Source organism: Vanacampus margaritifer, chromosome 8 (assembly GCF_051991255.1).
Source record: "Vanacampus margaritifer isolate UIUO_Vmar chromosome 8, RoL_Vmar_1.0, whole genome shotgun sequence".
In the NCBI taxonomy this organism is placed as follows: Eukaryota; Metazoa; Chordata; class Actinopteri; order Syngnathiformes; family Syngnathidae; genus Vanacampus; species Vanacampus margaritifer.
In genome coordinates, this window is record NC_135439.1 from 11,989,303 (window position 1) to 12,001,951 (window position 12,649).

The 12,649-nt window shown below is 39.1% G+C and overlaps 1 protein-coding gene across 1 annotated transcript in view; it reads right to left on the reverse strand.

The window, feature by feature from the left end:
* Positions 1–11,995, reverse strand: part of tex264a (testis expressed 264, ER-phagy receptor a) — a 67,375-nt gene extending 55,380 nt beyond the window's left edge. Inside the window, exons 1-2 of the mRNA XM_077572784.1 lie at positions 11,924–11,995; positions 11,410–11,783 (exon numbers count right to left, since the gene is read on the reverse strand). Of these exons, the coding sequence (XP_077428910.1) occupies positions 11,410–11,664 (255 nt within the window). The 5' untranslated portion in view covers positions 11,665–11,783; positions 11,924–11,995. The remainder of the gene's footprint in view (positions 1–11,409; positions 11,784–11,923) is intronic.
* Between the last annotated feature and the right edge of the window lie 654 nt (positions 11,996–12,649).

Sequence of the window (12,649 nt, forward strand, 5' to 3'; positions counted from 1 at the left end):
TGTCGCCATCAAGATTTACGAGCGAGTGAGAGTTGGTCGACATGAGCCTCTTTGCTTTGTCATAACAAATACATCAGGCTAGCAACAAGCCTCCTGCGTTCCCTTTCAACACACACACCCGGTGATAGTACACAACAACAATATAAGCGGGCTCGCGCTGAGCGGACAAATACCTCCCACTTTTCTTCTTTTGGCACAATGCTGCCATCTCTCACGCTCTATTCTGATTATGAGACGAGCGAGTGTTTGCCAAAGCCGTAGCTCGCTAATGATATCATGTCGGACTCCCGCTGTCATTCTCATCCTACACAGTTGCACAAACAAAGAGGAGTTCTGCTTCCACAAGACAGATAGCTTCAGAAACAAAAGGCAATTAGGATACGAGTTAGAAAAGCCCTTTTTAACACAATTAACTTGACTTTTAGGTCTGATTGGGTTGATTTGGGATGGCCATGATGATTGGATTATCGATGTTGCACTGTCTGTAGACCCAACAAATGAGCTGCCTAAACGGGTTGCTAACATACATACATAATGCTAAGCAGTTTCTGGGGGCTAGTTTGACCACGATTTGTTGTGATTTTGAATTAATTTTACCCTCAAGAAGTCAGTGAATAATTAAACTATTACGGATATCAAACATGTATCATAAAACTATTCTTGAAATAGTATTTAAGCTGAAAAGACTACAAATAATGTTGTTTGTTGTTTTATCAGTCAAACGGAGTCCTTCAAATGTCAGTCCCAAGCGTCCATGCAAGGCAACAGTAAGACGCTTCCAAAACATTCGGTTTCTCTCGGGTAGCTGCAGGACAGGCTTCTAGGACTTTTGATGAAGCAGAGACGCAAGACAGAATCTGAACTCGAGCTCTCGGACCGAAGGCACATACGGCTAACCTCGGTTGAAGGTTTGAGCCACTTGGTTCTAAAAGGTCTCCCCTCACAAACGGTGCCATTCTCATCTCTACCTGATTTCTTTAAGCAATGTCTCTGAGGGTCTGTTGGGAGAAAAAGTCATTTCAAAAGCAATTCTTTGCCTGAGGCTACAAGGGCTATTTTTGATGGATGAGGGCTCTTAAACAATAAAAAGGTACAGCTGACAGAGGTAATTCTGTATTAGCAGACACATAATGAGGATTTACTCTCTTCATCTTGCCCGCTCTTGACCCTGCACCTCTTCCCTCCTGGCTATCAGCACTCGGTGTGGATTGTTTAGACGGCTGGCCCATGCTGCAATTGGTCAAAGCTAAACGTGGCAGCTTTATACGTGGTGTGTAGAGGTGGTACTTGTTCAAGCCAGGCCAACTCTAGCTTCAGGCTGCAGGACGCCAGGCTAAAACCCAACAGCCAAGAAACCGATGTGATTTTATCATGACGACTCAGCTCCTTGAGAGTCCGCTGTAATGTTTTCTCCTAGCAGCTCTTGCTAATATTGAGGCTGCACTAAAAGAGACCTTTGAGGCACTCCCCCAAAAAATTGCAGCTCTCTCAGCTTTTGCAGTGACGTGAGTAGAAATCATCTAAAAAATGTGAAAAATTCATACTTATTTTACTATTTCCCTCCAACTTTAATATAAGTTACATTGAGCTTTTATGTGAATTTGTGCTCCCATTTGTTCACCTTGAGCTTGGAGTACCTCAGGGTTCAATACTTGCACCCTTGTTTATTATTATACGATGACAACATGAGGCACGATTCCTTGAACGCCAACAAGTACAATCCTATTTATTATTATCTTTTTGATGTCACTCACCAATTACATTACTGTTATAATTCTCCAGGGTGGCCAAGTGGTTTGTACCTTACAGTAGGTTCCGGCTTTCCTGCGTCGAGTTCAAACGTAAGGGTGATTGAAGCCTATAAATCAGAGGTGGGCAATCTCGGTCCTCGAGGGCCGGAGTCCTGCAGGTTTTGGAGGTTTCCCTCTTCCAACACAAGCTGATGCCAATCAGCAGGATCGTTATCAGGCTTATGCAGAGCTTGCTGATGAGCTGATCATATATTAGCTGTGTTGGAGAACGGAAACATCCAAAACCAGCAGGACTGAGGCCCTCCAGGACCGGAGTTTGACACCTATGCTGTATAGTGTCAGGCAGTCTAGAAGAGTACTTGATGTGGGTGGTAAATGTATCTACTACAACAAACAATAATTCCAACTACCAAAAATGAGCCAATGTCCTTGATTAAAACAACTTCAACAACAACAAAACAGAATATTGACATCACATTAATAACAGCTCAGTTTATTAGTCCCCTTCACAAAAACAATAAATCCTCGCCTAATATTTTTATCATCTGTGACCATCATTTGACATTGAGCATCGAGTTAACGAGCTTTTTCAGTCTAACGGCAGCATGTCAACTACTGATCTTGATCTATTTAATTTTTTTACAGCAGCTCCCCACTTAGTCAGGTTTGGATTTTAGCAACAATACAAAAATTAACTTGTCACATTCCCAGTTCTCGCTTCATAACTCATTCACTCCCAGCCATTTTCACAGAAGCAATCCCGTTTTCTGTATACTGGATTTTGACTGATTTTGCAAGGCCAACAGAATATTGTCTTCTATTGCTATAAAAACATGGAACCTACCAAAAGAAAAAATAAAGTCTCTTCTTTCATCAGGGAAAAAAGTATATTTCTATCTGTTTCCGTTTACAGCAGTTAGCATTAGAATATGGCTAAGTTTCATCATTATTCACAAATCTATTTAGAAATGTGAGTAATGAGCTTTTTTTCAACACGGCCCCTGGTTGATCTCCTTTGCTCTGCTGCCACCTGCTGGCCATTTGTGTAATAACTACCATTTTTTTCAAGCGTTCTTTGCAGTTGAGAGGCTGCATCAAAGCCTTCTGTATGCTCTAGCATAAAAAAAACATATAAATATGTCTTTGGGACACTTAAAACATTTAAAATAGAACATATTTATAGGTTTTGGGGAGCAAATGAGTTAATTACAAATCCCTACAAGATCTTGCTGGTGTGACCATTCACTACCACCTACGCAATCTCATTCTGTTCAGTTGTTCTCAGCGTGATTTCACACCTATTTCGGGAATACTAAGGCAGATAAGTGTGGGTGAATATTGGCGTACACAAGCAGAGAGGGTGACATACGGAGAGCAAGGAGCACAGTAGATTACAGGCTTATAAATGCCTCAACAAGAGCTGTCTCGAGACTCAGCGTGTCAGAGCGATAACCCGTCTTCGCCGATTGGATCCCATCCCTCCTCAGCCTACCCCACATGAGGATGAGATGAGGAAAAACCAGGAGAGAACTGGAGAGTAATAGGGCTGTGCAGCATGGGGACCGCAGGTATGATGTGATGGGCCATCTGCTGTCAAGTCAATGGATGAGACGTAGGATGGAAGCAAGTGAGGGTGAACCCTCATGCTCATGTAAATGAAGCACTGTTGATCGATGATCGTAACATTAATTAATGTTAATCGTTTTTTAAAGAAAAAACATATATGTGTTGTACATCCATTAGGACAAGCTGGAATGATAATGTTCTCGAATCTTGATTAAACACACGAACTGAGGCTACATTCCCAATGCCGAGCATGATCCCAATTAGATTTATTTTTTTTGTTAAATCTGATCTTTATATATATATATACTCGTTCACATTACAAAAACAATGCGACTTCTAATTTGCATGGAACGCATGCTATGTTCATGTGATTTCAAGATGGCAGCCCCCAACGATTTTGTCGGCGGATAACTTTGTTGGTATGTTGCCTCATCCAATTTCATGAACTAAAGACATTGACCGAAAGAGGCGTTTTACTGATGAGGCATCGAAACAATAGCATGTTAGCATAGTTGCCTTAAAGCCTTTTCACACTGCACTTAGCAGAGCGCAGTGCACCGCTGACAAACCCATTCATTGTGTACGTGTTGCGAAGGCGCGATGACGGAATGCCGTGCAAGGTGGGCATTTATCGTCATGGCACTGCGCCACAGGTTGAAAAATGTTCCATTTGGCAGCAGCAACGTTGCGATGTCCGATGGCTCATCCAACAGGAGAGGGGTTGGCAGAGTGATTTCAGAGTGCTAACAGTAATAGACCAACCAGCAGGAAAAGCCTCCATGCTAGGGCAAGCTTGCACCATAACATTGTCATCCCTGTGCTCTGCCCAATAGTGGACACCAAAAAAAAACTAAGTGCAGTGTGAAAAGGCATTAAGTCATATTTGAATGTTTTTAGAAAACGTATCAAGCACATTGGTATATTTTTTTATCAATTGGGTAACAGTTATTAGCATTTCAAAAAGACTTCCTAATTACGCTAACAGGCTAACAAAATGGTCCTGCACCAAACTAAACTCTCTCAACCTGTTTACTTTCTGCTTCTCTTTTAATTGAACTGGTTCAGCAGCAAATTAAATTGTGCCCTCTGGTGGATGCTCTATGTGCCTTAATTTCTTCAAGAGATGACAACCTCAGTGATTGACTGGCACACGATCAATCAAATCCTTATTCCACCAATCTTCAACATCCACAGCAATTATGAGGTATGGACTCCAATGGCCCTTGGTCTTTTTTTTTTTTACCTGTCAATCCACCAAATAACCAAGTGCAGTACAGCTCTGGTCTTTTCTGGTCCTTGAGGCGATGCTTAGAGATAGCTGGTAATTACACGCGGCATCCTGGGAGCTCTGGCATGCATAATTAGTGGCAATGGCGAGGAGCCGGCTGGAGGCGGGACGTGGTTATCCTTGGCCGCAGTTGCGCAGCTGATTGTCCAGCTGGCCGAAGCGCGGCCCTTCGGCCAGATGTCGCAAAGCGAGGAGATTGGCTTCTCTAATAGCAGAGATGAACAAATCGCTCGCTCGTCTGCATTTACTGACTGCCTCGCCTACTAATGTTTTAGTCCCTTTCGCAACTATGATTAATACCGGGTCGTTTTATCCATTTTTCTGTGTATCGGGACGAAAAACAAACGAGCCACAGGAATGATCGTGTGGAAGATTTAAAGACATTTTTCAACACCTTGTTTCGATGACTAATAGCAGCATGTGTGCTAATGTCTTAAGTCTGCAGCAAAAAAAAAAGATGAATGGTGCATCCTTGAGCACACCCAGCAAGCACGTTTCAATCTGGAAAGCTGTGCGCTCATTTCGCACTTGCTCTCTATGGAGGCGTCCATAAACATGAAATGGGAACTTCACGACAGGGACGGGCCCCGGCGTGCTGGCAGTGTTGAATCACAATGATTCTGGAACCTGAGTATCAACATATTTATTTCGCATTTTATGTCCGCTTTTAAAAGTGGCAGCCCCTTGCGATGAGCCCTCCACCTATCATGTTGTTTCCGTCGACAGACGTACAAGCGGCGGTAAAATGCTAATAAATTTCACCCGGCGCTCTGATCAGAAATTCTCATTGATGAATTGGAGCACTGCGAGGCTCTCAAGGTGAGTCAAACTACATCTAATTTATACACCTCTTTCCAGCCAGCGCCACACCTCAACTCATCCCTCAGTGCCACTCCCACACATGTCTACGTGTGAAATGTTTTTCTCTCTCCTCTGCCTGCTATAAGAAGCCTCTGGAGCAACAGGAAAAATACACATGAACAGTGAGCACAATATGACACCATTTAAAGACCAGCTGCATTTACAGAGCATTAAAAGTTGTACATTTTTAAACCAACACATTTTCTGATAAAAAATGGGCCTCAAATTGCACAAAAATTGTCATCAAAGAAAAAATAATAATAATTTAAATCGGCCCTGGTATTTGACTTAAGACTGCTGACCCTGCCCGTGCCTAACGCATAGTTCTTCCACTGATATTGACTGATGTTTTGCTGTCTATATTCAAAATGGTTTAATGGACTAGCCCATCTAAATTGTGGGCCAGTCTCTTGGGGTAGAAATGGAGGAAAATAATAATTAAAAAGCACTGCATCGGCCCCAATAGACACCGGCTCACCAGGCATCTGCCCTGAATGCCAGATGGCCAGTCCAGCCCTGGATGACATCACACACTCAATTATATTTTTAAAATGTACAGATGGACGTTGTCATTTATTGGAAATGTTAAAAAAAAAAAAAAAGTAAAATAGCAACTTTTAACAATAACAAAAAATTAATACAATTTAACATAGTTATCATTTAATAAAATGAAATTCATTATTTTACTGTGTTGTATTTTATGTAAAATTACTCATTTTTATAATAAAATAGCTAAATTAAATAATAATAAAAACATATTGTAATTAATTAACCAATATTTAATCAAACTAAACATTTTAGATTATTATCTAATTAGATACATTTATAAAAGAGAATAACTTCATTTTTCCTCAATTTGATTTTTTAAAATGTACAAATGGACATTGTCATTTATTGATCAAGTTAAAAAAAAATGTCAAATAGCAACTTTTAACAATATTTTTTTTTAATACAATTTAACAAAGTTATCATTTAATAAAATGAAATTCATTATTTTACTGTGTTGTATTTTATTTAAATTAACTCACGTTTATAATTAAATAGTTAAAGAAAATAATTTAATTAAATGTATTCTCTAATTAGATAAATTAATAAAAAATAATAACTTAATTTTACCTCAATTAGATTTTTTAAATGTACAGATGGTCATTGTCATTTAATGATAATAAAAATGTAAAAATATATATTTTTTAATGTCAAATAGCAACTTTTAACAATAAATTCCATTTTTTAAATACAATTTAAGATAGTTATCATTTAATAAAATGAAATTCATGATTTTACTATTTTGTAATCTATGTAAAATAACTGATTTTAATAATAAAACAGTAAAAGAAAACAATAAAAACATATTGTAATTAATTAACCAATATTTGATCAAGTGATTAGATTCAATCTAATTAGAAAAATGAATAAAAGAGAAGAACTTCATTTTACCCAATCAATTCTTGGGGACAAAAATGACTTCATTGTTTATATTTATTTATAATTTATATTTTTAATTTATGTATTCATTTGAAAAGTAAAAGTAAACTTCAACTGGGAGTGACATACATATACATAAGCCTTTTTTTTTTTTTAAAGAGAGATGAGAATTCTTTGCTCGCGAGTAAAAGCAAAAAATAAATAAAATAAAATAAAAAAATCTAAGTTGTGTCCTTCATATCCCAAGGTACCACTAGAGACGATTATAAAAGCAACTTTATGGAGGGTGTCAACTGCTCACAGTTTTAATTATTGTACAAACAAATCGAATGTTGATCAGGATTCAGGACGGCAGAACGGATTGCGTTGGTTATCTCCCAGTTGCTCACTCTCTGCTAAATGATTGCATGCCCCCTGGCGACACACCCACAGGCCTCTGCCCACTCCCCTCGATGAATCTCGCAGCCAGACAGCCTGCCTGCGGAGCGGTTACTCTTTTTACGCCCTGCTACACAACAAGAGCTTGTTTACCTCGTCTGGAAATCTGTTATAGCAGCACTAGACAGAACAGAGAGAAACCCTTACGGTCCGGATACTCACTCTTTGATCGTAAACGATAACATCAAACGTGGCTGATCTATGCTCGTTCGGTGCATCTGCAGGCCAGCAAATGACCCCTAGGCGGCACCCGGGCTAAACTGTTGAATCCCTCAGGCTTGCGTTTGCAATTACAAGCACATATGCAAACAAGTCACAAGCAAGGATGCTCATAACAAATCAAAACAGTTCAAGGGGGAGCAACGAGATGTTGCGCTAATTGGCCAGTGTTCACTCAAAGACCTAAACAATGCAAGATGAGAAGGTCGGCTACGCCGCAGACAGTTTAAACCACACAAAGTTGCCACACTCACACATTTGGACGCTGAGAAACTATACGGAAAGTCAATATCAAAGTTACTTAACGGAATAGCTGCAATCCATACTGCAATACTACAAACTAAACATCTTCATTTGTTTTCTATAGCACATATTGGAATCATGGGTGAGCCGGAGAATATCAATACCAAATGGCTTTTTGTAGGGGAACCAGGGTACACCCTGAACAAGACACCAGTGGTCAATTGCAGAGCGTAAATTGCTACAGTCAAATGCTCTTAAATTTCTGACTAATTTGTGCAACTGTAGTCATGGGAACCATCAAGCTGCCTTTACCTTTAAGGTTATTGTCTATATTTTTATTTCTAATCTTCTAAGACAACTTTCTCCATCACTTGCCCTGGTCCATGTTTAGTGTGGTACACACAATGTCAACCAAAAAGCACAATGACTACTTGCCACCCTTTAAAAGGCAGACTGACTGTTTACAAATTTGAAGACACTTGTAAATGGTAATTAGAGGTCACAAATTGTCAAATTATCTGTTTTTTTTCTAGGGTTACCGTTAATTTTGTCAAAGCCTGTTTCATGAGTTTTGTTTGTTTGTTTGCAAAGTCTGATTTTCATTGGTTAATTTTCATCACATTTTCCTTTTATTATTAGTTTTGTCCGATTCAAGTTATTTCTTTCATTAACAGAGAGGTACCAACAATTTTTGAATGCCAATAATTTCAGAATATTTTATTTTTTATCAATTTAGAATCTGACATGCATGTTTTTGAAATGTTGTAGGAAGCCAAAGTACACGGAGAAAACCCACGCAAGCACAAGGTAAATATGCAAACACCACACAGGAAGGCTGGAGCTGAGATTCAAACTCCAAACGTCAAAAACGTGAACCATTAGTCCACCCACTCCACCGTGCTGCCTATACTGCATTTTATTTCTGTAGTTGATTACATTTAATGATCAATCATAAAGAATGATAATCACCAGAAATTAATCTTAACACGCATTGCTGCAAGTGGGAAGGATAGTGCTTCTACGCAACTCAAAGCCTGTGATAACAGTGCTGCCTAGTGGTCATAAGTATGATTACATGGGCAAAGCGGGGGAAAAAGGCTCAGTAATTAATATGAGTATTTTTAACACCGTTACATATTTTAACCTGGAAGTTTGTAATTATTATATATTCCTTTTTTTTTTGCTATTAGGCAACTAAGCTCCCACAAAAAACTAATTCCTAGTAATTTTTTGTGTGTGGTTAGTAAATAGACTTTGCAAAAGAGTAGACAAATAGCCATGTGTTAGTGTTAAGTGAATGTCAATGGAGACGTTCCTGCTTACTATATAACATTATGACCCAAATTTGTAAAATTAAAATAAAATAAGCAGAGGACAAGAGCAACAAGACTGTGATTTGTTAAACAAATTCCCGTAAAAGCCAGCTGTGTGCGTTTTGTTCCCCCCCTTGTTTAGAGATGAAACAGGTCATGGAATACTGTTGCCGTGGCGGCGCGTATAATCACATAACAGCATCCTTGTGATCCCCTCCAAGTCTATCCAACAATGGTGTCACCAGCAGAAATTTTCTAAAAAAGCTCTTCGCTGAGCCTCTGACCACAACCTTCCCGAAGTTTGACTCTCACACTCAACCTTTCCACTGACTTGACTGGGAAGCAGAGCACAAAGTTTCCCCCTGTGAGCAACTTTTATCACTCAAAAGAACGGCTCCATGCTGCAAAAAAAAAATATATATATATTGGAATAACTTGACTTTTTCCTTCTACTCTCTAATGTGGCTACAACTTAACAGTGGATCAGACCGCGTGGAACCACACTGCCCCTAAGTGGCCAAATCGAGTACAACATTAACAGCGCTCCCAATAAAGGCACACACAAACAAAGGGAAGACAGTGTAAAATAATTTAAATAAAATAGATTTTGGGACATTTAAAATGATTCTGAATCGTACTAAATGAGAATTGTGATTCTTATGAGAATCATTTTTGGGGCACACCCTTATTACTTATACTGCCCAAAACGCATTTTTCACAAAAAATAGAGACTGGCGAATCCACTGGTGCCGAAGTATGCGGCGGGCCACTGTAAATAAATTGTAAAGAATTGAAATGAAAACTAAACAGACTGTCGTAAGGCAAAGCTACCGGTATGTAATTGTTTTTAAATAGAAAATGTATAACTATCTTCGTTTTATGTTCAGCTTAACAGTAGAATTCAACTGGGAGTGGAAATAAATAGTCTGTTTTGAAGAATTGTTCTCTTATATATATATAGATGTGAGAACGTATAATTATGACGATTACAGCCAGTTCCTTGCAACCTTTTTCTTGGCAAATCATTCAGATAATCATCCAACCATGACGGCATACTTTGCTGCAGACAATTTTCACCAGGACATGTGTTTGGGGAAAAAAAGAAACATTTTCAGTCATGTTGAGACCCCAAAATCATTTGTCAGCAGAATAATAACAAAACAGCAATTCCAAGAAGGCCCTCACAATCTTTTACCGTTAAAGTATCTTGATTATAAGAGATTCTTTCTCTGGTGTTTTAAACTTTACATACGTACTAAATGCTCTCATGTGTGACTGCTGCTCCCATCCGGGTGTGCGTTATTTACCACTGTTTGGACTGCTACGAGTCAAGTGTGCATTTCCTGTCTGACAGCTCTCTGCAGTGGAAAGATTCTGTTTGCGTCTTTGCAACATTTGAGTCAAGGGAGGCAGCCCGCAGCCAGCATGTGAGGATGGAAAATATCAACAGTGCAACGTGGCATTTAACAGCTGACCGGTTTCATCATCCAGGCTGCTTTTCTCAAAAACGATTGCCTTTATGGTTAATCCCTCAAGGGCAAACTTTTCTTTTATAAGAGGCAGTTCATTAGCATCCAATCATCAAGTGATAAAACCATAGAACTTTAGCTGATTACATAAAGTTACAAAGGTTCACTTATTGAAAGGAATAGACTAAAATAGGATGGAACTTTTGACCAGGAAGTTCTGAATACAGCCGTGTTCTCGGTTTGCTACATTTTGACATGCGTACTGATTTGTTTGTTTTATATGTATGACCTAGGAGTGTTTGCTAGACAAATATTTACTGCAATTATGACATATAGAGTTTACAAACAGCGTTTAATTACTTGGTCTGGGCAACGACATAGAAATATGTCATCATGCAGCACTAGTTAATCTTTTTTTTTTTATTATAGTAATGGCCTAGTAGTATTTTTTTGGTCGCTATTTTCTGCACTCGATTCTGGGTGGACAGTAGTCCAACAGTTATCTGTTTATAATAGTACTACTACTTAGTTATTTTATATATTGTATATTTGTTGACTTTTATGTATGTATGCATTGACTGTCATGACGTTATTGTGCTCCGCCTTCTTGGGTAGAAAAAGAGACCTCATTCTCATTAAGTTTTAACTATTAGACTATTCGATTAATCATTAGAATAACGTATATAGAATTTTGAGGTAGTGGGGGGCGTGGCATAATGGTACCGCCTCTGTCTCGATTTGAGCCAGGAAAAAACCCTGCCAAAGATGCTCTTATCATGAAAGAAAGTGCTGTGATGTTATGTCATCATCACACAAACACAAACACACTCACGCACCTGCTCGGGGTCATCATAGTAGACACCGATTGTCCTCTGCTTGGGTCCAATACTGCACGTTTCTGTGAAGGCTGCCCCGCAGTCCTTGTAGGCTCCCTCTTTGAATTTATAAGCAAATGTAACATTTCTAATCGGGGGTGGTCCCGTCTTGACGTCCACGTCCGCCAGGAGGCCCGAGTAGATCAGGTAGCCCCCCACGGTGGCCAGCAAGCACAGCAGCAAGACGCCGATGAGAAACAGAAGGAACTCAGACATTTTTTCGGTAAAGCAGCACTGCTGACTGCAGGTTGTTTGATTGGGGAAATCTGTCGAGCCTCAGATGTCCTCTTCCGGTTTCGACGCGGCGAGTGTGGCCCAGCAGGTTCATACGACAGCTACAAGGGCGAGCAAGAGGGAGAAGAGGTGTTAAATTTGGTAGTCCGTTGGAAATGCCATTCAGGGACTCAGAAAAAGACACTTTGTTTACGGTGGTTTTCCCTAACAGTTGGATAAGCTTCCTGGATAGACCACCCACCTCAATTTAGAAGGGGCCGTCAGACAGACAGCTTTTCTTCAACATCGACGACATCATTACTAATCCAAAGTTAACGTCATTAGTTTTTTTTAACACTACAAAGCAAGCTATGATACGTTGTATTGTGATATAAATTGTATTTGCTGAGTAATGTATACATATTTACCACACGCTACCCCTTGAATGTGTAGTGGTTCAGTCCAAAGCTGACAGCGATAGAGCTCATTAGCATGAAAGTGTAGCAAAAAAAAAAACATGCAAGTGTGGCATCCGCACTTCTCATTCGCTCGCGTTTCATTTATTTATTTTTTTTGTGACAGATTCACCTGCTCCGGGTGAACGTGTTCTTTTTTTTAAAGATAAATAAAGATCCCGAGAGGGAAACTATGGAATTTCTTAGTTTACATTTTAAACGTTCAAGGTTTTAATTACGTGTTGTCATGTGACGACTTAAAAACGAAATATTTTGTGATGACATTTTTGCAGGATTTTTTTATTATTTTTTTTATAAATTGCTGCTTTTACAATATTGGTCTCTTTTTTTTTTTTAATTGTATTTTTTGTCTACTATACTTGCCCATTGACTCATTGCCTAGAATGGCATACTTGTGGCAAATTTGCACTTTTTCAAATGTCAATAAAAACGTATTTCAATCGCCTACAGCTTATGCCAGCAATGTGCACCCTATTTATGGGATTTGCAAGAAACAAAGATCTCAGTGTTCA